The sequence below is a fragment of the Bufo bufo genome, chromosome 2 (genome assembly GCF_905171765.1).
Source record: "Bufo bufo chromosome 2, aBufBuf1.1, whole genome shotgun sequence".
Taxonomy (NCBI): domain Eukaryota; kingdom Metazoa; phylum Chordata; class Amphibia; order Anura; family Bufonidae; genus Bufo; species Bufo bufo.
Window position 1 is genome coordinate 213,168,580 of NC_053390.1, and position 26,805 is coordinate 213,195,384.

Consider the following 26,805-nt stretch of genomic DNA (forward strand, 5'->3'; position numbering starts at 1 on the left):
GATCCGTCTGTGCAGACACCGAAGTGTGAAAGTAGCCTTATTCATTTATTCTTGCACCTACTGACACAAACCTCTTAATATTTCCCAATATTACACTGGTTGAGCGTGACAGAATTTTTGCATAGAATTATGTAATTTTGGGGCATTATTGTTTTTTTACACCTGTGAATTTTTTTAAATTGTGAAACTGCTTTTGTACCATCTAATTTGTGCTGTTAGTGTAGAGACACTTTCTTTGACTGTGTCAATAGGGATGTCCAGTTGTCTGTTAATACATTTCTAGGAGGAGTAACAGGAGCAGCACTGAGCCCTGGATGGGGAAGGGACCTCTGCACTGAGTTTAGAAGCACACTGAGTTCTGGAGTAAGCAAAGTTTGTCTTTTCTGCTAAGGAGGGAATTCACCTTGTGAGGGTTCATGCACACAAACATATTTTTTGTCTGCATTCGATCTGCATTTTTTGCGTCTGCTGTCTGTATGTGTATGTTCGTTCTGTGGCATCCGCAAAGATATAGAACATGTCCTACTTTTGTCTGCATTACGGACATGGATAGGACTGTTCAATTATAGCCCGTGACGTTCCATTCCACAAAATGCACACAGCTGGTATCCGCAATTTGCCCTAACAGTGAGTGGACAGCTAAACTGCTAGAAGGGAGACACATAGTGGCAGAGACTTCAGAAGTTCTAAGAAAAACCTGTCACAATTCTATAGGGATAGTGCAGCCATAAGCTCCACCCACTCCACTATCCCTACCTATTTGCACGGTCCGCAACTGGACGGAAGTCCCTAGCTTAAGTACGTGCAGGGGTCTACAGGGAGAGAACAAGGTGGGAGAAAACAAAAGACTAAGACAGAAATGTAAGCTACCAGGCTGGGTAGTAACCAAACAAGCAAATAACCAACCATAAGCAAAACCAGAAGTTGAAGTCGAGTACCAGGAGGTCACATCAGTACAAAGGAATAACACAGGATCAAGGTCAAATACAAGCCGAGGTCAGGAGCCAGGAGATCACGTCAGTACAAAATTATTACACAGGATTGAGATCAAAATACAAGTCAAGGTCAGGAGCCAGGAGGTGACGTTAGTACAAAGGGATTACGCAGGATCAAGAGTCAAATACAAGCTGATGTCGAGTTCACAAAATCACGCATGCAGGAAATTGCTAGTGGAGAAGTAAGACCAATCACAAGCAACTTGTGGCTGGCAAGTTGCGTTTTAAATAGGCCAGACTGAATGATCACGTGACGTGACCCTGCGTCAGCCCCAGCCAAAACCCTGAGTGCCGACTCATATCCGTCCTGGTCGTTGCCTAGGCGCTAAGGAATAGTGCGCCGCCGGGTCCTCCCCACCCCCTTGTTGCCAGGGAGATGAGGACGCCGGCCACGTCCGACGCTGGCTCCTCCTCCCTCTTTATCAGCGGTGCTGCAAGGAGGGAGCGCACCGCCGGTTCCCTGTTACAGTGCCTCCCCTTCCACGAGGGGCCACTGGACCCTTACTAACCGGAGCCGGTTTCTCAGGGTGTGCCAGATGAAATTTCGAATCAAACTAGTAGCATGCATTTTATTCGCTGGCACCCAAAACCTCTCCAGTGAACGAAATACTGCAAAGAATTACGAATTTTCCTTACATCAAGGATTCTAGAAACCTCATATTCTAGTTGACCGGCAACCCTCCACTGGTGATGGAAACTCCTGTGCAGGAGATACAGATGGCACATACTTTTGAGTAAAGCTTTGTGAAACAGATTATGAATACGATTGGAATCGGGTAATAGTAACTTAAAAGACAGGGTTAATGATCTCGATAATCTCATACGGACCAATAAATCGAGGTTCAAGAAGTTACTTTAAAGGGAACCTTTCACCGGGATTTTGTGTATAGAGCTGAGGCATGGGTTGCTAGATGGCTGCTAGCACATCCGCAATACCCAGTCCCCATAGCTCTGTGTGCTTTTATTGTGTAAAAAAAAACTATTTGATACATATGCTAATGAACCTGAGATGAGTCCTGTCCCTGAGATGAGTCAGGGACAAAACTATTCCTTAGCGCGGCCGGCGTCCTCCATCCCCTAGGCAACGAGCAGGTGCAGGAACGAGCACCGACGGATATGAGTCAGCGCTCAGGGTTTTGGTTGGAGCTGACGCAGGGTGACATGACGCTGGCCACGTCACGTGATCATTCAGTCTGGCCTATTTAAAAGGCAACTTGCCAGCCACAAGTTGCCTGTGATTGGTCTTACTTCTCCACTAGCGTTTTCGTGCATGCGTGATTTTGTGAACTCGACCTTGGCTTGTATTTGACTCTTGATCCTGCGTAATCCCTTTGTACTAACGTCACCTCCTGGCTCCTGATCTTGGCTTGTATTTTGACCTCAATCCTGTGTAATAATTTTGTACTGACGTGATCTCCTGGCTCCTGACCTCGGCCTGTATTTGACCTTGATCCTGTGTTATTCCTTTGTACTGATGTGACCTCCTGGTATTTGACTTCGGCTTCCATTTTATTCTGGTTTTGGTTATTTGCTTGTTTGGTTACTACCCAGCCTGGTAGCTTACGTTTCTGTCTTTTGTTTTCTCCCACCTTGTTCCCTCCTTGTAGACCCCTGACTGATTTTGTTAATTCTCGCCGTCTTCTTCCCAGGTTCCGGAGGCTGATTTTGTAATTAAAGAACGGTGCACAGTCTGTGCCCAAGTTCAGTCGAACCTGAAGAAAGCCCAGGAGGTTCAGAAGTTTAATGCGGACAAAAGGCGTTCTCGAGGTGTACATTTTGGGTTGGGAGACAAGGTGTGGTTGTCCGCCGGCCGCACTGAGGAAGAGTGCGCCGCCGGGTCCTCCCCACCCCCCTGGTTGCCAGGGAGATGAGGACGCCGGTCACATCCGACCCCGGCTCCTCCTCCCTCTTTATCAGCGGGACGCCGGCGGTGCTGGAAAAATTGGGAGCACACCACCGGTTCCCTGTTACAAAAACAGACATGTCAGGGGTGGCTATGCCTAAAGATTAGGTAGGTGGAGGACTGATTAACGTGAGTCAGTATCTAAGAAGAAATCATAATGCATAAATTATAAAGTAAACATGTTCAGCCTATTGTTATGTTTAACCAGTTCAAAAACCCGGCCATTCCTGACAAGGCAGGTTTTTTATTTTTTTTTATGATACGCAACTTTAAAAACAACTTTTTTTCCGTTCAGAAATGTAAATAATTTTTGCACTTTTGTTCAGTGATACATGGAGCTTTTTCATACCTGTAAAAATGTAAAAAAAAAAGTAAATTCTGTCACCGGAACTACCTGCCGGATCTGGAAATCCATATGCAAACGGATAGCATTTGTAGATGGATCCGGATGCGGATCCATCTCATAAATGCATTGCAATACCAGATCCGTCTCTCTGGTGTCATCCGGAAAAACGGATCCGGTATTTATTTTTTCACATTTTTCCGGAACACTTGGTTAATGCATTAATGCATTTCAATGGAAAAGTGTTCCGGAATTTTGGACGGAGAAAATACCACAGCATGCAGACCGTCCAGCAGTCGCTACAAACCGTGGCATGTAAGGGGTTAAACAGCCGAGATCAGGGCCAGCACCAACCTCGGCCGTTGTTGCAGAGTGGCAGCTGCATGTTTCCTGAGCTGCTGCCGTCGGCAGACAATAATGCAACACAGAGTGAAGATCAGATCCTGAAACCGTAAAAATTAGAGCAACTACTCTCTGACTGGCGAGTCTGTACAGACTCGCCAATCAGAGCGATTGCTGGCAAGGGACCACTATGATGGGTGGCTTGCCAGCTTCTCCCATGTCTCTGCTCTAGGGGCTGTGACTCACAGTTCAGATGTAGTTGTAGGTCTGATTGCAGCAAGTTACATGCATTCTGGATGTACCGCTACATCTATTTGCAGCAAAGGGTTAAAGTATAGGAATAAATTGACCGTCACCATTCTCTTGGTCAAAGTGGGGTGTCCTCGCATAGTCTGTTTGTTGGCACCGATTAGACAGTGACAGAGTTTGTAGGGACACACCCCCAACTGATAACACCCAGTTGTCACCCAGTTACACAGCTTTGCATTTATAAAATGCCCAGGAGGGTTTTTTGCCCCTGTAACTGACACTCCTTTGTATGACCAAGTTACAATGAAAAAGTGCAAAAGCAAATGTAACCATTCTCTATAGGTCTTTTTATGACCTCTTAGGGAACATATTATGTGCCAAAAATATATAAAAAAACAAAATAACAAGAGGAAAAATACCACATCAAGTCAATAGAAAAGTATCCAAAATATATCAAAGCTACCATCACAAAATAGGCAACCCATTTTTAATATTTAGGAAATATAATTAAATATACTTTGAAAATAAATAATTTTTTTTACAGCTTTCCTCCCACCCCCGAAAAAAACTTTAAAAAACATTAAAAGTTTTTGCCAGATATGAGCACTGCACTTGGCTACCTTCAACAGTCCCATAGAGCGGCAGGGTGAATTTTCTTCATCAGGAAGCGAACATGGGATCCCTGTTTTCATTATCTCTGGGGATCCCAGTGGTCGGAGCCCCACCAGTTAGTTATCAATAACATTCATACTTGTCACAACCCCTTTAATAAATGTTACATAAAGTCACAAATATTATTTTGTTTAGGGCCATTAAACCACAGAAAAATGTCTGGTCACTAAGGGGCTAAAGCCCAGAATCTTATACACTAGGTGAAATATTGAGTGCTCAGCACTCCTTTGAAGTCAAGGAGCAGCGTGAAAAGTCTTCTTTCCTTCCTGTCTTTTCGTGTAATTTTAACTTTTTTTATATGCAAATGAGCCTCTTCGCCCACCTCATTTCCATGCCCTTCTGTCTTTATTGACAGGGCCAGGCCAGCGTAGGTTCTCCTGCTGGCCCTGTCTGCCGTGTAAATCTCGCGCCTGCGCCGTTCGGCGCAAGGCAAGAGAGAAAGCCGGCAGCCTCTACGGGCATATAATAAAAGTTTAAATTACACGAAAACAGGGGCATAATTAAATAAAAGAAATGCAGAGTTAAATTCAGGTGACATTTTCACATCTATAATGTCAGCCTGTTTAATAGCGAAAATTGGGGTGACAGAAACCCTTTAAGAGGAAAGATCACTCTCCACCTCACTCACCTTTCCCACAGTACAGCCTCCAGTGACAAAATCTCCAAGTCACACATTTTTGTGCAAAATGCAGCTTGCGCAAAAGTTTACAACTTTAATAAGTCAGAAAACTGACTTAAAAATTCCCTCCACTGACCAGATTTTCTAAAAGGTGCACCAAAAAACAGAAGTGACTGTGTGTTCTGTTTCTGAGGCTGCACCTGATGTTGGCAGTCCTGGCGCCGTACGGCCAAATGCACTTGCGCATTGGAGTCTAGCGCCGCACCTACGTCGACCCGATCACGTGATGTGGCGAGGTCACGTGGGCCGACATCGCTCTGTGCGTGCGCACAGGGGCCGGTCTTCTTCCCCTTCTTTTAAATACAGCGCGCCAAATGGCGTTTGTCAGACTTACGCCTGACAGTGGGACACTGCGAACTCTGGTGCCCACTTCCCTGGACATCTGCCACACGCCCCTCCAGGAGCATTGTAAGTACCACTCTCTACTTATCATAGAGTGCAGGCTGAGCGGGATCTGTTTCCTAATGGGTCCGTCCGTGTGTTTGTATATCTGCTGCAGGTGATACTGTGGAGCAACGCCATAGGCCTCGCTACAGTAGCATTCTGACTTGTCTTATTCTGCAGAGCTGTGCCATATGCCCCCTTCAGCGGTTAGGCAGCCAGGATTTAGTTAAATACTAAGCCCCGTGTCCCCTGACGATTCATGGGGCTCTCTTAGTATATAAAGTAGTTTTTGATATGTTCATTTGATGAAACGCGTTGGGACACGCGAACATATTGTGGCCAATCTATTTCATGTATGATTCCATTACCCTGATCAGGCATCCAGTTTAGCCTCTGGACACGTTGTGTAGGGCCTGATAGGGATCCTTGATCAGGGTGAGGTTCTGGACGGGGCCAACCCTTGCGGGGCACAGACCCCGTGTTAGGTCACTAGGGCTAAATAGGTCAAGTAGGGTGTAATAGGGACAGATTGTTCTTCCCGAGGCTTCCCCACCGCTAAGACTGATGACCTAAGGACCTGATGCCTGTATTACTGTTTGGACATCTGGTATCCAAAGCCCGCAAGGAGTGACCATCTCCTCTACCGACATTCCACACTTTGGGAATAGTGAGGTTTCTCAACTAAACCGGTAAGACCATTCCGTGTTTTCATATAGCGTCCCGCTCGTCCCAGCATCTGTTCACGGGACTCGGACTCAGGGACCCTATGGCCTGGGTTGTATGTACCTAGCTTGGTGTGTCGCTGTTTTTCTATGTGGCACACTTGTTTGGTCCTGCACCTGTTTGTCTGTTTATGTTCGTAAGGTTTTTTTTTATTTCACGGCTACGGGAGTTCTCATTGAGTATATTAAAAGCTAAGTTTTACTATGGTACTGCTCCCCTTTTCCTGATTTTGTAGACTGCTCTTCGAGCAGTACCCAGGGAGAGGTGTGTATGCACTATTCTCTCCTGGTGAGACAGTTCCTTTGTGTTCTGTTTAGACGTTTTATAGGTGTTTAAGGTGCAATAAAGAAATAAAATAAAAATATAAGGGCTTGTTCACACGATCATGTGAAGCCCATACCCGTGCTGTGGACCACAAATTGCGGTCCGCAATGCACGGGCACAGTCCATGGGGCAGCTGCATGGGGATTGCAGACCCATTCACTTGAATGGATCCGCGATCCGTCTGTTCGGCAAAAAGATAGAGCAAGTTCTATCTTTTTGCGGTGCGGAGGCACGGAATGGAATCCCAGAAAGCACTCCGTAGTGCTTCCGTAGTGTTCCGTTCCGTAGTGATGCGGAATGCACACTGAACAGTACCCATGTATTGCAGATGCGCAAATACGGTCCGCAATACGGCAACGGGCAGCACACGTTCGTGTGAATGCGCCCTAAAGGAGACTTTCCTGTGAACACAAAGCACTTACTACCGTGTGAATCTCGAGGATACAGATTTGATACCTTTTACAGTTTAGATTCCTTTTAAACTTCCCGTAATCACTTCTGGTAACTTTATTCTGCACTGCAACAAGTGTAACAGAAAAAGGGTGGTGCGACTTCTAAATATCGTATGTGGTGGAAACAGGATGCACAGTAGACTGGAGGACGCAGATGGTCTTTATGACAAAGCTTTTACATAGTTAGATAGTGGGTTAAAAAAAGACCTAAGTCCATCTTGAATAGTGTGCTACTAGAAGTCATATTAACCAGTTGTGTGCTGCATTTAATTCTGCAAGGATGTTTCTGAATGCCCTTGCAGAATTAGCAGCTGCACTGAGGTTGTACAACTAGAGGAGTGGGAAACCGGATGTCCGTGACAGCAAGGCTCCCCATAGAAAAAGCAGAAATGGGTTTCTACCATCCCAATCCTGTATACATAACGCTCAAAGAGTAGTGTGTACTGTGTATGCTTACTGCTTCCACCCAGCGATCATGTGATCTCTGGGGTCCTGGTAAGTGCACAAGCTGCTGGCCCTGTAAAACTCCTTGTACAGCCTAGTAAAACCTCTGGGGACTTTATTCACTCCTGTATCTGGGGCTAATAGGTCAGCCCCAAATACAGGAGAATTCAGCAATAAAAAAATGTAATGATAAAATACCCCCTTAAGGTCTTGTGTGACAGTATAGAGGGTACAAAGTGTAAAATAGCAAAGACCAAATTAAAAATTAAAAAACACCACCACTAACCTTCCGCAGCTTCTAGACCTGCCCCTCTGGACTATAAACTATATTTCCCTATATCAAAATGACCATTTGGCCTCTTTGTAGTGGCGTCGCTACAGGGGAGAGGGGGGGGCATTTGCCCCCCCTATGTTATTCTTTGCCCCCCCCCCCCAGGTGCCCCCCCGCTGATTCCCCCCAAAGCAGGCCGGTGAATACTAATGAGCGCTCATTAGTACCGAAGGAACAGGAAGCGGTAAACGCTCTGTACTTACCACTTCCTGGTCCTCGGCTGTCGGCTATGCAGGGCTGCGCACAGCGTGAGGGCGCTCTGTGACCTCACGCTGTGCGTGCCAGTTCAGAGCACAGTCGACTGAGGAGAGAGAAAATTGCAGGCGGCGTCCAGGAGCAGGAGAGGTAAGTGGTTTTTTATTTTATAAAAAATGTGGCTGCTGGGGGCATAATAGGGGCTAATCATGAGAGGCATAATGGGGGCTAATTAGAGGCATATGAAGGCTAATTAGAGGCATATGGGGGCTAATGAGGCATATGGGGGTTAATGATGCATAATGGGGGCTGATGAGAGGCATCATTGGGGCTAATTAGAGACACAATGGGGGCTAATTAGACTATTAGAGGCATATGGGGGCTAATGAGGAATATGGGGGCTAATGAGGCATATGGGGGCTAATAAGGCATATGGGTGCTAAAAAGAGGCATAATGGGGGCTAATTAGAGACCTAATGGGGGCTAATTAGGCATATGGGAGCTAATTAGGCATATGGGGGCTAATAAGAGGCATAATGTGGGCTAATGAGGCATAATGGCTTATAATGGGGGCTAATGAGGCATATGGGGGCTAATAAGAGGCATAATGTGGGCTAATAAGGCATAATGGCTTATTATGGGGGCTAATGAGGCATAAGGGCTGATATGGGGGCTAATGAGAGGCATTGGGGTAATAAGAGGAATAATGGGGTCTAATGAGGCATAAGGGCTTATAATGGGGGCTAATGAGGCATAAGGGCTGATATGGGGGCTAATGAGAGGCATGGGGGCTGATATGGGAGTGATGAGAGGCATAATGGGGGCTAATAAGAGGCATAATAACAGTGTCATCCACAGATGCCCCCATAACAGTGTGTCTTCCACAGATCCACCATAACAGTACGCCTGCGCACTGACGAGAGACAGAAAGGGGAAAGAATCCGCGGAAGCAAGCAGAGGACGGCACAGCAGACGACTGAATAGCTTCTTTTGTAAGTAAATTGTTTTATTATAAATGTATCCCTGCATACCGCAATTCTCTCGTATTTTGTAATCTTATTTATATATACTTATTTTGTTTTTGCCCCCCCATTTTTGACTGTGGTATCTTTGTGCCCCCCCTATATATTGTTCCTAGAGTCGCCACTGCCTCTTTCACATTAACATTTTTCGTGGACGTTCGTTTTCTGTATTCATCACGGATAGCACACATTGACTATTAATGTGTATGTTCACAAATCCGTTGATTTTTCTCTGACAGTGGATCAGTGCAAAAAATCATGGGAGACATGCACCACTTTGCTCCGTGATGCAGACCAAACACGCCCATTGAAGTCTATGGGTCCGTGAAAAACAGAGCATGGATGGCATCCGTGTTCGGTCCATTTTTCGCTGACCACTTATAGAAAATCCTCTGTAAATTAATTTTCAGCTGAGCAGTAGAATATGGATGACACAAGGAAGGCAAAAAACAGACACCTGCCTGATCTGTACTGTAATGAATTGTACTCACATATTGCCATCAGTACGAGTTACTATAGTTAAGGTCAGACAGCAACACACAGCATTATAAGTCATTTTAACAGAGGCTGTTGCTGGTATGGGGTTTGGCTGGTTAGGTAGGGGCACAATATGCATATTATTGCTGTTCTGGCCTCAATCTTCTGCAGGTTATCTAACAGTAAACACAGAATATTAATCAGCTCTTACATACCCTCTTCTCCAACCCCAGCGATCTCCTGCCCTACAGGTGGGAGCCCTTCTTCTGCCATCTGCTTTTCCTCCTTTTCCACATCATCTAATATTGATGGTCGGTGGTGGTGCTGGGAGTCGGACCCCCACCAATCAGATACTAATAATTGATCCTGATGATAGGTTATCAATATTTAAATAGGACCTGCCACCTCTCCACTCATCTATTATTCCTGCTGGAAGTTTCTGAATAAATCTAACAATTGGTTGTTACCAGTTGGACAGTGTCAGACTGGGCAGGGGCACACCACCAATGGGTAAAATCCAGTTGTACATTTATTCAAACTTCTAGTAGGAAAAATAGAGAAACAGCACAATAATAATAATAATAAAAAATTATATAGCGCCACAATATTCCGCAGTGCTTTACAAGTTCATAGGGTTCATATACAAAACAAAACATAAAGTAATAAAAACTAATGCTCCAGAATTGTCACTTCAGGTGGACTAAAACAGATGGGAATGGTGACAGGTCCTCTTCAAGTCCCAGACAATAAGCAATGAAAGTTGTTTTTTTTAATTGCAATTATAAAAATAACATGTCTATATTAAGCACTTAAGTTTAAGAAAAAAAGCATTGTTCCCTTTTTTTTTTAAAGGGGAAGTACTATGCACTTTCACCTTACTAGCTATGCTATTGTACAATTTTTTATCTGTTACTTCCCACTATACGCACAGTTTTCTGTTTTATCCATTGAAATGTGTGACCAGGCAATTGTGTCACCAGACAGCTGCTTCCTTTTAATGCAGAGAACAGAGAGAAGGCAGTCCTGTTTTTTTCTTCCCTGTCTTGGAAGATATATGTGAGTGCCACCTGTTAGCTGCTCACATACATTCCTGTTGTCTGAGAGAAGAGGAGAGATACGCCTCATTCACACAGTCAGTGTTTGGTCAATGATTTCTATAACTGATTTTGAGCCAAAACCAGGAGCATCTCTAAACATAGAACTGGGGCAGATCTTTCCATTACACCTCATGTCTGTGGAGGCTCCAGTCCTGGTTTTGGCTCACAGTGTCTGATGGAATCACTAATCAAAATACGTGCTGCGGACCGCAAATTGCAGTCCGCAGTGAACGGGCACCATAGTTGCGGATGCGGACCCATTGACTTGAATAAGTCCGCGATCCGCAAGATTGGATAAGATTAGGACATGTCCTAATCTTATCCAGTGTGAAGGCTCAGACCCGAAAGCCCTTCTGTGGGCTTCCAATCCGAGCTTCCATTCGCAAAAGATAGGACATGTTCTATCTTTTGCTGTATCTTGCGGATTGCAGACCCAATCAAGTCAATGGGTCCACATCCACACCACGGAGCGTACACGCCATTTACGGGTCGCAATACAGGCACAGAGCCCTTACGCTAGTGTGAATGGACCCTAAGGCCCCTTTCACACGGGCAAGATTTCCGCGCGGGTGCAATGCGTGAGGTGAACGCATTGCACCCGCACTGGATCCGGACCCATTCACTTTAATGGGGCTGTGCAGATGAGCGGTGATTTTAACGCATCACTTGTGCGTTGCGTGAAAATCGCAGCATGCTCTATATTGTGCATTTTCCATGCAACGCAGGCCCCATAAAAGTGAATGGGGCTGTGTGAAAATCACAAGCATCCGCAAGCAAGTGCGGATGTGGTGCAATTTTCACGCACGGTTGCTAGGAGACGGGATGGAGACCCGATCATTATTATTTTCCCTTATAATATGGTTATAAGGGAAAATAATAGCATTCTTAATACAGAATGCTTACAAAAATGTTGATTGAGCGGTTAAAAATAATAATTTAACTCACCTTAATCCACTTGCTCGCGCAGCCTGGCTTCTCTTCTGTTTTCATCTATGCTGTGCACAGGAAAAAGGACCTTTGATGACGTCACTGCGCTTATCACATGGTCCGTCACATGATACATCACCATGGTAAAAGATCATGTGATGGACCATGTGATGAGTGCAGTGACGTCATCAAAGGTCCTATTCCTCAAAGAAGAAGACAGAAGAGTAGCCGGGCTCTGCGAGCAAGTGGATTAAGGTGAGTTAAATATTTTTTTATTTTTTTTAACCCTTCCATCCCTATTGTACTATGCATTCTGTATTAAGAATGCTATTATTTTCCCTTATAACCATGTTATAAGGGAAAATAATACAATCTACAGAACACCTAACCCAAACCCGAACTTCTGTCAAGAAGTTCGGGTTTGGGTACCAAACATGGCGATTTTTCTCATGCGCGTGCAAAGCGCATTACAATGTTTTGCACTCGCATGGAAAAATCGCGCATGTTCCCGCAACGCACCCGCATCTTTTTCCGCAACGCCCGTGTGAAACCAGCCTAAGGCGTTATGCAGTGTGAGAATAGATACAGGAAAGTACTAGAAGTGTATTGGCTGTCTGTTTTAACAACTCAAGGACCAAGTAAATTTCAGGTGCAACTATTTTTGTTTATTCCCTGTCTGTCTTTAAAGAGTCATAACTTTTTAATTTTTCTGTTAACATGGCTTGTTTTTTTGTTTTTTTTTGTGGGATACGTTGTACTTTGTAATTGAATAATTCAATGGTTTGTATAATGTGTTAAGAAAGTAAAAAAAATTAAAAAATAAATTGTGGGGTGGAAATGGAAGTAAATGCAATTCTGACTTTGTTTTTTATTTTTTGTTTTTACGGCATTAACAGTTCGGTAAACATGACATTAACTTTATTCTTTGGGTCATTATGATTATGACCATACCAAATTTATTTAGTTTGTTATGTTTTACTTATTTAAAAAACAGCCACAAAAAAACTAAGCGCAAGCGTGGGTTGTTTTTTTCCACCATGCTTTTTGTGCCATTTTCCGGGGCGTTTGCAAACTGTGTTTCCCACTAGCGGTTTCTTCATGGCATTTTCCTCTATAGAGAAGGGAATGCTGCGTTTTTTAAGAGGACAAAGACAAAAAATGCCACCTACTTAACAAAAATGTCAGTAGCAAAAAATAAATAAATGCTTGTGCGTCCTGTGTTTCAAGTTTCCCATAGACCTTCATCTAACATCTGGAGCTGGCAATTACCACAAAAATGCGGCAAAAAATTGCAGGTGTAAAAACTGCCACCAAAAATGCAGAAGTGCAGAAAAACGACAGCAAAAACCTATGTGTAAAAAAAAAAATACCTTAAAAGGTTTTTTCCAAGATTTTTTTTTTTAAATAAATCAGCTGCCAGCATGGAGATGTATAAAATAAAGAAAAAAAACACTCCACTTTTAAATGTCTCATCACTACCTTGCCTTCAGCTGTTAACTCCACTGGGCCTGCAGTGGTCCTTGTCATTCAGTGTACGCCATCCCAGCCAATCACTGGCCTCAGCACTCACTGCTGAGGCTGCTGAGTCTAATGACTGGCTGCAGAGGTGACTGGAATGATGAATGCCACATGACCACTGGAGGCCCAGAGGGGATCTGAGTAAGGGCCCAGTCCCCCAAAACATTGCAGTTGCATGTGGTCATGCAGGTTTCTACCACCTCAGATTGAATACATCTGGTTTAGTGGTGAATTATTTTTATTTAGAGAACTTGTGGAGACTACCTTGTCCTGATAAATCCCTCTAGTTTGTTTCCATGCTGTACACAGCACTTCCTGTTGCTGTATCCAATCAAACCCATAAAGCACTTCTTTCTCTACCACAGCTCTAGCACTGCCCCTAACAACACCCAGCTGGTTTATAGCTCCTTGCACCCAGCTAGTTACCTAGACACGCCCCTAGCACTGCCCCGCCCATGGACATCACATCGCAGGAAATAAAGAGCTGCATGGACATGGTCATGTGACCACAGCCCAGAACGTAAGATACGAGCAATAAAGGTAAAAGAAATACATTACAAAATTACAGATACCTTCATAACTGATTCTTTTAAAGGATGTTGATCCAAACCGTAAAACTCCTTCAAGCTGGACAATGTAGAACATAAACACTATTTTACCTCTGGAATAGGATATTTTGTTGGGTACGGTGCTTCTACACGTCCAAAATCCACCATAGATCCACACTTTGGAATATCTTCTACCCATATTCCTTCATACAGTTGGCCTTTGTCAAGGTAATAAAACTTTCCAGGGCCATGCTTCTTTCCTCCTTTCCAGGAACCTTCATAGCGATTTTCATTGGCTGTAAATACACACAGAATATAAGAAAATTTAGAACTATGCCATAGTTCAGGGGTGCACCACCAATGAGGCCAGGTGAGGCGATCGCCTCCGGCAGTCCTAGGTAGGGGCAAGAGGGGGGCAGCGGAAGGGCCATGGACAATGAGCGCTTTAATTGTGGAAAATGGGTTAGGTTAAGAAATTGTCATTGGGGGGCGCCGTTTCAGTTTTTGCCTCAGGCAGCAGAAAGGCTAGGTGCACCCCTGCCATAGTTCATATATAAAATGGCATTTGTTCTATGCCTAAGAATAAAGTCTGAATTTTGCAACAAAAATGAGACTGGCGATCCTACAAATGGTGGAAAGATTTAATAGAGTGTTTAAAGAGCTTTTCTAGCAAAATAAATGTGCTTTTATTTGTGTATGTAATGTAATATAATTGTACTTACTCATATACTTTATTGGTCAACTCTGCATGCATTCTCCTATTTGACCTGGTAAGTCTGATTCCATGTCGGTCCTGACTCCTGTGTTGGCATGTGACCAGTGATGTGCTTGAAAGAGCTAGCCATCTGCCTCATTTCCATAGCTAATCCAGTTCCCTTCTCCATCACGGCTGATTCAGAGATGGAGGAGAGAGATTATTGAACTAAGGTAGACAATCGGCCCCCTTCACTGCTCATGTGCCAACACAAAGAAAGCTGGTGGAGCTCCCTTCCTGTGGAAAGCTGGTTTCAAACAGGATACATGTAGATTTGAACAATAGAGTATATGAGTAAGCGTAATTATATTCCATTTCATACACAATAAATCATATTTATAATTAATTGGACAAACGCCTTAAAGGGGTTTTCTGGGATTTTAATTTTGATGGTCTATCCTCATTCAGACATTTTTTTTTTCTTCAAGGCAATTTTAAAGATGAATATTCTTAAAGACTATGGTGGAGATTTATCAAAACTGGTGCAAAGAAAAACTGGCTAAGGTGCCCACAGCAACCAATCAGATTCCACCTTTCATTTTTCAGAGCTTCTTTGAAAAATGAAAGGCTAACTTTTATTGGTTGTTATGGGCAAATAAGCCAGTTTTACTTTGTACCAATTTTGATAAATCTCCACCTGTGTATACTTTTGCTACCAAATGTTGTATTTGTGCAGTGCACCTAAAATGAAGTATAAAGCAACGCTGTAACTAGTCTTGATTAATAACATACTGCTATTTTGTCTCTACAGCTCCAATGCAGGTCTATGTGTGTCCATGGTTACAGACTACAAACAAACCCTGATCCTGCCATTTTACCCACTTCCATCTGTCCCAATGTATGTTACCATGAAGTACAAGACTGAAGGCATCAGACTATATATACTGCATTAAAGGGGTATTCGGTGCCTTGTGGAGCCTCCTAAAATAAACACAGCTGCCAGTTGGACATGCTTTCAGCCACTACATTCATCTCTATGGAATCTGCCAGAAAAAGCAGAGCGCTGTACTCAGCTATCTCTGGAACTCCCATAGAAATGAATTGAGCAGCCACATACATGCCTGAGTGGCCGCTCCATTCCTTTTGGGAGAGGAGGGGCTCCACAGGTTACAGGGCCCCCATTCTTGTGATCAGTGGGGGTCACAGTGGTAGGACACCCACCAATCTAATAGTTATCCCCTAACCTAGATAGATTTCCAACTGACACAGGACAGGATGTTAGTTCCTTATCTATTTACTCCTATGAGACTGACATTGAGACTCCCATAGGAATACATAGAGAAACTGACTTCCTGTCCACACATAAGGTGAGGTGTTATTTGGAAAGTCTGATTGCTGGTCACATGACACAGCTGAGGATCAGAAGGGAGGGGATAACTCACCAAGAAGATTACCTTCACTACAGTTTACATCTGGTACTTTTGTAACAGGTCAGAGAATTACATTTTTGTGGGAGTTCTTCTTTAATATAACCAGAATATCCCTTTAAGCAAAAAGTTATTCCAGCCCATGTAATCCACATATTTATGACTACTTCTCCCTTCTGATCATGCTTACACAAAAATGACTTCATTATAGTGCTACAAGACAGGGTCATTATAATGTATTCAACCCATAAAGAGAAAGCTTATGCTAGGATAAACCAAGATCTAGCATTTCCTCTCAATATAGAAACATAGAATGTGTCGGCAGATAAGAACCATTTGGCCCATCTAGTCTGCCCAATATACTGAGTACTATGGATAGCCCCTGGCCCTATCTTATATGAAGGATAGCCTTATGCCTATCCCATGCATGCTTAAACTCCTCCACTGTATTTGCAGCTACCACTTCTGCAGGAAGGCTATTCCATGCATCCACTACTCTCTCAGTAAAGTAATACTTCCTGATATTACTTTTAAACCTTTGCCCCTCTAATTTAAGACTTTGCAGCAGTTTTTCTTCTTTTAAATATTCTCTCCTCTTTTACCTTGTGGATTCCCTTTATGTATTTAAAAGTTTCTATCATATCCCCTCTGTCTCGTCTTTCTTCCAAGCTATACATGTTAAGGTCCTTTAATCTTTCCTGGTAAGTTTTATCCTGCAATCCATGTACCAGTTTAGTAGCTCTTCTCTGAACTCTCTCCAAAGTTAATGCTCAATGCTAATGTAAGCTATGAACCAGTTTTATTAGGCTTAGTTTTTGATGGATACTGTTGTATGTAATAGCCTAGTCTACTATGCTATTCCATACCTCTACTTTTGTGGTATACTGACATGTACCAGCCAGATGGAGGCCAACAGGACACTATTTTGGCCACCATCAGGATACTGGAGCTTTATGGATATACATAGCATGTATGTAGGTAGATTTTCATGGCGTGCACACTATGCGGACATCGCAAATATGATGTGAACATAGCCTTAGCTGAACATCACCAATAGATATTTTTGTATCAGATTACAGTATGAACAGATAAGTTGAAATGTTATAACCTGATTGATCTACCGTAATTAAATCTTAAAAATTGAGTTCATATATATTAACAATATGATGTACCTAATCGTAGCATTCCTTTGCCACAATACTTATCTTCACGCCATTCTCCTTCATAAATATCTCCATTAGCAAAGTACATTCTGCCCCAGCCACTTCTTTGTCCAGCTTTCCAGTCGCCTTCATAATACTCCTTATCTGTGTAGAAATGAGTCCCATAGCCCTGTAAAAATTAACCAATTAAAAGATTAGCTGTTAGTTTCTTAGTCCTTATAGTTCTAACCCTTCTGCTTATGACTTATATAGAAATGCAAATGAAACACATTGTAAAGGGGTTTTCTGGGAGTAGACTGTTGATGGCCTATCCTCAGGATAGGTCATCAATATCTGATACCTGGGGGCAGGGATGGGATTCATATTTTTAACAACAGGTTCCCAACTCAACGGCGGAGACGTGGCGTCACGACACATGTTTACATATACCACATATATGCAACACACATATACATAAATACACAATATACATAAATACACCATATATACACTACACACACATACCACCCAACTAAGGAGCTAAACTATCAGTGGCGCACGAAGCAATGGAAGTGAATATCTCCAGCTGCCCTGCCACTGCCAGAGCACCAGGTCGGTGTCACGGAACCATGAACCAGACGTACAACAAGAGATAAGTGAAAATAAGAAGGCTTTATTGAAAATAAAGCTGTAAAGCAAAAGTCCAAACGGATGGTGAAACCGAGCAGAGTCTTTGCGAAGCCAGAGGTCAGGAACCAGGAGGGTAGTCAGACGAAGCCAGGATCAGGAACCAGCAGGGTAGTCAGACGAAGCCAGGATCAGGAACCAGCAGGGTAGTCAGACGAAGCCAGGATCAGGAACCAGCAGGGTAGTCAGACGAAGCCAGGATCAGGAACCAGAAGCAGCAGCAGTCTTAGAAGCATGTGAACACAAGAGGACCAAGCAAGGAACTGAAGCCACAGACCTCCTATATATATGAGCTAGGCATCCAGCTCCTCCCAGGGGAAGGAGGAGCCGCAGGGTGGAAGGCTACAAGAAACCCAGAAACCAAGATGGCCGCCAGCACATGTCAAACGAAGGAGAGCAGCAAGCAGGTAAGACCATGACAGTACCTCCCCCTCAAGGGCCCCTCCTCCGCGGAGCACAAAACGGTTTCTGAGGGAAGCGTGCGTGGAAGGCTCGGAGCAAGGCAGGAGCATGGACATCTGCGGAGGGAACCCAGGAACGCTCCTCTGGACCATAACCACGCCAATGGACCAAAAACTGCAACCGACCGCGGACCAGGCGTGAGTCCAGGATATTGCTCACCTCATATTCCTCACGATTGCCCACTTGGACCGGACGAGGCCGAGGAACCGAGGAAGTGAAACGATTACACACCAGTGGCTTCAACAGGGAGACATGAAACACGTTGGAGATCCGCATGCCAGGAGGAAGCGCAAGGGCATAGGCTACCGGGTTTACCCTGCGAAGCACTCGGAAGGGACCAACAAAGCGAGGCGCCAGCTTGGGAGTGGGCACTCGAAGGTTGAGGTTGCGGGTGGACAACCATACACGGTCTCCGACCTGGTAGGAAGGAGCAGGCGCTTGTCTGCGATCAGCCTGGAGTCTCTGGCGCTGCACAGAGACCTCAAGGGACTTCTGGATCTGTACCCAAGAAGCACGTAGGACGGAAAGGTGATCCTCCACAGCCGGAATATCCTGGGGAGAGAATACCTCCGGTAACACGGCAGGTTGGAACCCATAATTGGCCATGAAGGGAGACGTCCCAGAGGAAGAGTTCACCGCCGTGTTCCTGGCAAACTCAGCCCAAGGCAGGAGGTCAACCCAATTGTCTTGGTGATCGGAGACATAGCAACGAAGGAATTGCTCCAAGGCCTGATTGGATCGTTCTGCGGCCCCATTGGTCTGAGGGTGGTAGGCCGAGGAGAAGGAGAGATGAATCCCCAACTGGGAGCAAAAGGCGCGCCAGAACCTGGACACAAACTGACTCCCCCGATCCGACACAATCTCCTTAGGCAAACCGTGCAACCGGAAGACCTCCCTGGCAAAAATCGTGGCCAACTCTTGTGCAGAGGGTAACTTCTTGAGAGGAACACAGTGGCACATTTTGGAAAACCGATCCACAATCATGAGAATGACCGTATGGCCTCGGGATGCAGGGAGGTCCACAATGAAATCCATCCCCAGGTGTGACCATGGGCGCTCCCCGGTGGCTATGGGTTGCAGAAGGCCCAACGGAAGGTGCCGAGGGGACTTACTCTGGGCACAAACGGAGCATGCCGCTACATATGCGGCGATGTCGGAACGTAGGGAAGGCCACCAGAACAGACGTGAAACAGCCCAGGACAGCTGATTCTTTCCAGGATGCCCCGCGGTCTTGGAGTTATGGTAGGTTCGCAACAACCGAGTGCGCAACTCCTCAGGCACAAAACATCTGCCGTTGGGTCTCCCAGAGGGAGCACCAGATTGAGCCGCCAAAATCTGCTCACCCAGGGGAGAGGTCAGGCTGGTGCGAATGGCGGCCAGGATCTGATTCGGAGGTATGACCGAAGTCGGAATCGACTCCTCCCTGGACAGCTCGGAGTACTGCCGTGATAAGGCATCCGCCCTGATGTTCTTGGAACCGGGTAGGTAGGAGACCACGTAATTAAAACGTGACAAGAACAGAGCCCATCTGGCCTGACGTGGTGTCAATCTCTTGGCCTCAGAAAGGTAGGTCAGATTCTTGTGGTCCGTCAGGATGAGAACCGGAACCACCGAACCCTCGAGCAAGTGCCTCCATTCTTTAAGGGCCTGCACGATGGCCAATAACTCCCTGTCACCAATCTGATAGTTGCACTCTGCGGAAGACAGTTTCCGGGAGTAAAACCCACAAGGAAGCAGAGGACCCTCTGGTGTTCTACGCTGAGACAGAAGGGCGCCTACTCCCGTCTCAGACGCGTCCACCTCGAGGACAAAGGGCAACCCAGGGTTGGGATGCGACAGAATCGGAGCCGACACAAAGGCGGACTTTAGGGCCTCAAAAGCTCGGATGGCCTCGAGCGGCCAGACCTGGGAATTACTGCCCTTCCTGGTCAGATCCGTGAGAGGCTTGGCCAGCATGGAAAAGTCCCTGATGAACTTCCGATAATAATTGGCGAAGCCCAAAAAGCGCTGCAGGGAACGAAGACCACTGGGCTGGGGCCACTGTAAGACAGCCGAAACCTTCTCAGGATCCATGGAGAACCCCTCAGCGGAAATGATGTAACCTAAGAAGGTTACCTGGGATCGGTGAAATTCGCATTTCTCAAGCTTACCGAACAGCTTGTTCTCTCGTAACCGTTGCAACACTCGTCTGACATCCAGAATGTGGGCCTCCATGGATTCAGAATATACCAAGATGTCATCCAAATAGACTACCACACACTGCTGCAACAGGTCACGGAAAACATCGTTGATGAATTCCTGAAAGACTGCGGGCGCATTGCACAACCCAAAGGGCATAACCAAGGATTCATAATGACCGGTCCTGGTGTTAAACGCGGTCTTCCACTCATCGCCCGCCTTGATCCTTACCAAGTTATATGCCGCCCTCAGGTCGAGTTTGGTAAAGACCGTGGCCCCTTTAAGGCGATCGAACAGCTCGGAAATCAAGGGTATCGGGTAAGCGTTCTTGATCGTGATGCGATTGAGACCCCTGTAATCGATGCAAGGCCTCAACTCACCGCCCTTCTTTTTCACAAAGAAAAATCCAGCCCCTGCCGGGGACGAAGATTTGCGAATGTGTCCGCGTGAAAGCGCCTCCCTCACGTACTCCTCCATGGCCTCATTCTCCGCTACCGACAGTGGATAGACTTTGCCACGAGGAGGAACGGCACCAGCTTGTAACTCTATGGCACAATCGTATGGGCGGTGCGGAGGTAGGGCAACCGCGCGCACCTTATCGAATACATCCCGGTACTCCTCGTATTCAGGAGGCAACAGAGAGTCCGAGGAAGTACACAGCAACTTGACAGACCCATGGATGCAACTAGCCCCACACTGCGGTGACCACGAGAGGATCTCGACCGATCTCCAATCGAAAGTCGGATTATGCTTCTGGAGCCAGGGGTACCCCAAGACCACCGAGTAGTGTGGAGACGAAATAACCTGGAGGCAGGCCGACTCTCTGTGAACGGCACCAATGGCTATCCCCACTGGAAGGGTCTCATGAGTCACGTGTGGCGGCAGAAGGGGTCTGCCGTCTATCGCCTCAAGAGCCAGTGGGGAACCTCGAGCCTGCAGAGGAATGGAATTGGCGGCAGCGAACACACTATCAATGAACAAACCACCAGCACCAGAGTCCACCAACGCCTGGGTCGTCACCGAGCCCCCGACCCAGGAGAGGACAACAGTGATCAGTGGTTTGTCAACACGGGAAACCGGGGACGAGGAGACTCCACCCAAGATCTGCCCCCGACAGGATCTCAGGGTACGAGCGTTTCCCGGACGGTTCGGACATGCCAACCGAAAATGCCCACCGAGACCACAGTACATGCATCGGCCCTCGCGTCTCCGGCGTGCCCTCTCCCCCTCGGACAGGCGAGCAAACCCCAGCTGCATGGGTTCACCCCCAGACAAGTCATCCCCAGGAGGCGTGGGAGGAGAGGGAGGCACGGGTGGGACAGCAAACGTAGGCACCAATCTGTTAGAAGACCTCCGCAGGTTCTCCTTAAAGGAAGGTCTCTCCCTGAGTCTGGTGTCAATCAAAATCAGGAAAGAAATAAGAGACTCGAGCTCAACTGGTAGGTCCTTAGCTGCAACCTCATCCTTCAAGGCATCCGAGAGACCATGAGAGAAAGCAGCGACCAGAGCCTCATTATTCCAGCCCACCTCTGCTGCCAGGGTACGAAACTCAATGGCGTATTCAGCTACGGATCGTGAACCCTGTCTGATGGACATAAGGAGCTTCGCAGCAGAGGCAGCACGAGCCGGCACATCGAATACCTTCCGAAGAGAAGCAACAAAACCGGAAAACTCGGCAACCACCGGATTGTTGTTCTCCCATAAAGGGCTGGCCCAGGCCAAGGCCTTGTCCGAGAGCAGCGAGATCAAGAAGCCCACCTTTGATCTCTCAGTAGGAAAGGCATGTGGCAGCAACTCGAAATAAATGCCCACCTGGTTAAGGAAACCTCGGCACTGAGTTGGCTCTCCCCCAAAGCGCTGTGGAAGAGGGGCAGAACCGGTCATACCCCGAAACACCGCAGGCGCAACAACAGGTGTCGGGGTAGACTCTGGCGCAACAACCGGAGCGGCAGTAGGAGCGAGCCCAGGAGCGACAACCGACCCATCGGCAACGGGAGCGAAATGAGCCGTGCGTTCAAGCAGGGTTTGCAACGCCACAGCGAACCGACCTAACAGGTGATCCTGCTGATCAAGTCTGGCAACCAGCGTGGGTAGCGAGGATGGCCCTGTACCGTCAGAATTCATGGCTTGGTCCTAATGTCACGGAACCATGAACCAGACGTACAACAAGAGATAAGTGAAAATAAGAAGGCTTTATTGAAAATAAAGCTGTAAAGCAAAAGTCCGAGCAGAGTCTTTGCGAAGCCAGAGGTCAGGAACCAGGAGGGTAGTCAGACGAAGCCAGGATCAGGAACCAGCAGGGTAGTCAGACGAAGCCAGGATCAGGAACCAGCAGGGTAGTCAGACGAAGCCAGGATCAGGAACCAGCAGGGTAGTCAGACGAAGCCAGGATCAGGAACCAGAAGCAGCAGCAGTCTTAGAAGCATGTGAACACAAGAGGACCAAGCAAGGAACTGAAGCCACAGACCTCCTATATATATGAGCTAGGCATCCAGCTCCTCCCAGGGGAAGGAGGAGCCGCAGGGTGGAAGGCTACAAGAAACCCAGAAACCAAGATGGCCGCCAGCACATGTCAAACGAAGGAGAGCAGCAAGCAGGTAAGACCATGACAGTCGGGACTCAGCCTATAACACTGTAAGCCGAAAAGGCTGTGGTGCTCTGGTGAACGTTACAGCCTCCTCACAGCATAGCAAGCACAGTGCAATACATTGTCTAGTGGCTGTGCTTGGTATTGCAGCCCATTCACTTGAATAGAACTGAGCTTCAATTAGGGCATGCAACCAATTAACATGTCTTCCACTGAGCGCCAACGCCTCTTCAGCTGATTGTTGAGGATCCCAGCAGTTGGGATTTTTGGGGATCAGCTGGCACCAGCTATGTTGTTTTCCATCAGGTTTCGTTTGCTCTAAATGGGCAGAAATAGTATAGTCTGCTACATTACTCTCACCAGTAAAATAATGGAAACCTGGCAGATTCTATTATAATAGACAATAGCAGGGGCGTAGCTAGAGCTGACTGGGCCCCACAGCAAATTTTTGCATGGGGCCCCCTCTTCATGACCATCCTGGCATTGCATTTGTGCATATGTAAGAGTGGGTTCACATCACCTTTTTACCATCCGTTTGACGTAAGCGTTGGAAAAAAGGGATACAAAAACGCAGCACACCATGTTTTTGTATCCTGCAGAGTCCAGCAAAAAAAAAGTGTACTTTCTTTTACAATGGAATCCTATATATGCCACTGTATGACATCAACCTGAGTCATCTGTTAAGGTATACATTTTTGTATATGTTAAACGCATGGCAAAAAGGTGATGTGGACCAATCTTAAGCGTGCCAAAATAAGCATTAGTACACAGCGGAGCAACATGGCAGAGAAGGGAGGCTGCCATGTACTGTAGGCTATATTACAAAAGGCTGGTCCTGGTGGTCACTGGTGTAAACTGTGTTCTACAAGGCTCATTTACTCTACTGGGAAATACAGCCCACACTACAGCGTAATATACTGTAATCTATAGTATACACTGTAAATATATTAGCCCTCCAACCAAATAATAACACCGCCATACAATGACCTGATAACGCCTACATACCGGGACCGGATAACACCTACATACAGTGACTGGATGACGCCGCCATACAGTGACTCGATGACGCCGCCATACAGTGACTGGATGATGCCGCCATACAATGACCGGATAACGCCTAAATACAGTGACTGGATAACACCACCAAATTGGATAACAACGCCATTCAACTTTGCAGGATGGGTGAGCAAGAAGGCAGGCAGCCATACAAACGTGCCTCAGTAGTAGGAACCCCACTACCACCTTCAGGGAAAGAGTGGAACAGCACCAGGGCCGTCTTTAATATTGTTTGGAGTCGGACCCTGGGCAACCCCACAGATCATCCCCCCACCCCCCTTGTATTTGTTCCTCTGATCCGCTCTGTACTTGCGAGCTGCGCGGGCATGAGTTCGGTCACTTCGGTGCGCAATCCCGTCCTGCGGCGCGTGATCCCGGATCAGCAGAACAAGTACAAGGGGGGTGGGGGGATGATCTGTAGGGTTGCCCAGGGTCCAATCAATATTAAAGACGGCCCTGGAATAGCCAAATAAAATAAAAAAAAGGAAGAATTTAATAGGGCCCTGCTGATGCTCCTGGGCCCCTCCTAAGCTCGGGTCCCGAAGCAGCCACTTCCCTTGCTTCCCCGATAGCTACGCCACTGGACTTAGTATCCATTAGGATCTGTTTAGCTTCTGTTATGATTTGTAATAAAAAAATACAATATAGATATGTCAGAAAAGGAAACCTTGATGCCAATGTCAACAATGCTTTCAATGTCCCCCCCCCCACACACACACACACACACATTTATCGTTCTTGTGTAAAAAAAGAAGCAACATACATGTTTTCTGTCATTCTTCCAGGATCCAGAAAAAACCTTTACATATTCTCCAGTATTGGGGTCTTGCACACTGTATGTCCCAAAACCACTTCTTTTGCCACATTTCCATTCTCCTTCATAAATGATGTTGGAGCTTTTCCATACATAAGTGCCTTTGCCTGACGTTTGAAAACAATTAAAATAAAAAATGAACATGGACAAAATTGGACTACAATTACCTTTATTTTCCTTTACATTGGCTTTTGTACAATTCTCCATACACCTCATAGGGCAGGGGGGTACATTTCTAGACTCACCATGCTTTTGGTTATTAAGCCACTCTCCTGTGTATTGATCCCCATTGACACTGTAAACTGTGTGCCTCAGGCCAGACTTCTGTGCTTTTCTGTCCCAACCTTTCCATGGTGGTTCAACATTCTTGGGATATTTTACAAAAGGCATCGGCACCTGAAATCACAATCACATATGCTGTTTATACTAATTTGACTGCAAGGGCTCTTACGACCAGGTCTGAAAGAAAGGGGAGGCAAAACTTTGGCCATTTGTTAGACAAACTGTAATAATCATTAGGGCATCTAAAGAACTATGTTATAAATAATTATGTACCTTACTTTTAAAGAGTTTGCCCAGTTTATAGACCAATGTCCTCCCAGGCATGAAGGCTCATAAAATGATAAAAGAATATATAGTCATCTGCTGCTTCCAGTGCCGCCACTACGAGCCTCCCAGTCGCAGCTATGGTTGCAGCATTGACATGCTCATATAGCCTATCCATTCTGCAGCCAATCACTGGCCTCAGTTGTATACAGTATGTGACCGCTAGGCCAGTGACTGGCTGCAATGGTCACGTGGCATATACAGGCACATTATCACTGCAGTCTAACTCAACTATTGATTGGCTTATTTTGAGACACCAGACAATTTGACACCAGAATTGTAGCACAACGCCCTTTTACATATAGCTACCTCCCTTTTCAATAAGTCCTGAACCCATTTTACAGTAAAGCTACATGCACACGAACGTTTCTGTTTTGCGGTCCGCAAATTGCGGATCTTCAAAAAAAAAAACGGATGACGTCCGTATGACATCCTATTTTTTGCTAAACGGACAAGAATAGGGCATGTTCTATTTTTTTTTTTTTGCGGGGCTACGGAACGGAGCAACAGATGCGGACAGCATACAGAGTGCTGTCCGCATCTTTTGCGACCCCATTTGAAGTGAATGGGTCCGCACCCGAGCCGCAAGAAATGCAGCTCGGATGCGGAACCAAACCATGTTCGTGTGCATGTAGGCTAAGTCTGAAAAAAGTGTAGAAACTCTAGTTGCGCCATTTTTGACAACAATTGTGCCAATTTGCACCACTGTTTAGGCTGGGTTCACAAATCACTGATTAGCTGCGGATTTTCTGCCCAAATGGTGCGCTTTTGTTGCAGAAAACGGTGCAGATTAGACATGGTTTTAATTCTTTGCATTGGAAAGTTTGAAATCCGCTATGAAATCCGCGGTATAAATTGACATGCTGCAGATTTCAAATCTGTACCTCAGGTCAGCTTCTGCTGCGGATATTTTCTGTCATGTGTGACTGAAAATTGCTAAATGCTTAGGGAATGTTCACACAACGGATTTTACATTGGAATTTAGTTGTGGACAGCTGCGCCAAAATTCCACCGATAACCCACAGGCGGTCACTTCCTTTCTGCTTTCCATTCATTTCAATGGGAGGCAGCACTGAGCTTATAGCATCAGCAGCGCCGAGAAGGGACATGTCCCGCTCTGTGATCCTCAGCTCTGCCTCCCATTGAGATGTATGGGAGGCAGAAAGTACGCGGCTGTCGAGGGTTTTCAACTGAATTTTGGCGTGGCTATCTGCTGCAAAATTGCACTCTAAAATCCTTTGTGTGAATGTCCCTTTATTCACTTTGCTGGTACTGTACAATGCTGCAGGTTTGCCACACGAAAATCCGAAGGTAATCAGTCACCTGTGAACCCAGCCTGAGGCCGCTTTCACACGAGCGTATTGAAATCCATTTGTATTCTGGATTGTGCACGGATTCCAGAAGATATACCATGAGTATTTTCCTCAGTATTGCTTCAGTATTTAATCAGGATATGCACAAAACTTGGACATGCTGTGGATTTCAAATACTGACGGAAATTATACGCCCATGTGAATAGCTCCATTC

General features: G+C 45.9%; 1 protein-coding gene across 2 annotated transcripts in view; it reads right to left on the minus strand.

Annotated features, from left to right (window-relative positions):
- Positions 1 to 26,805, minus strand: part of MORN3 (MORN repeat containing 3) — a 48,566-nt gene that overhangs the window by 4,070 nt on the left and 17,691 nt on the right. For both annotated transcript variants that reach the window (XM_040416132.1, XM_040416131.1), the window contains exons 2-5: positions 24,918 to 25,068; positions 24,622 to 24,779; positions 16,919 to 17,078; positions 13,737 to 13,921 (exon numbers count right to left, since the gene is read on the minus strand). In XM_040416132.1, coding sequence (XP_040272066.1) covers positions 13,737 to 13,921; positions 16,919 to 17,078; positions 24,622 to 24,779; positions 24,918 to 25,062 — 648 coding nt within the window. In that variant the 5' untranslated portion in view covers positions 25,063 to 25,068. The remainder of the gene's footprint in view (positions 1 to 13,736; positions 13,922 to 16,918; positions 17,079 to 24,621; positions 24,780 to 24,917; positions 25,069 to 26,805) is intronic.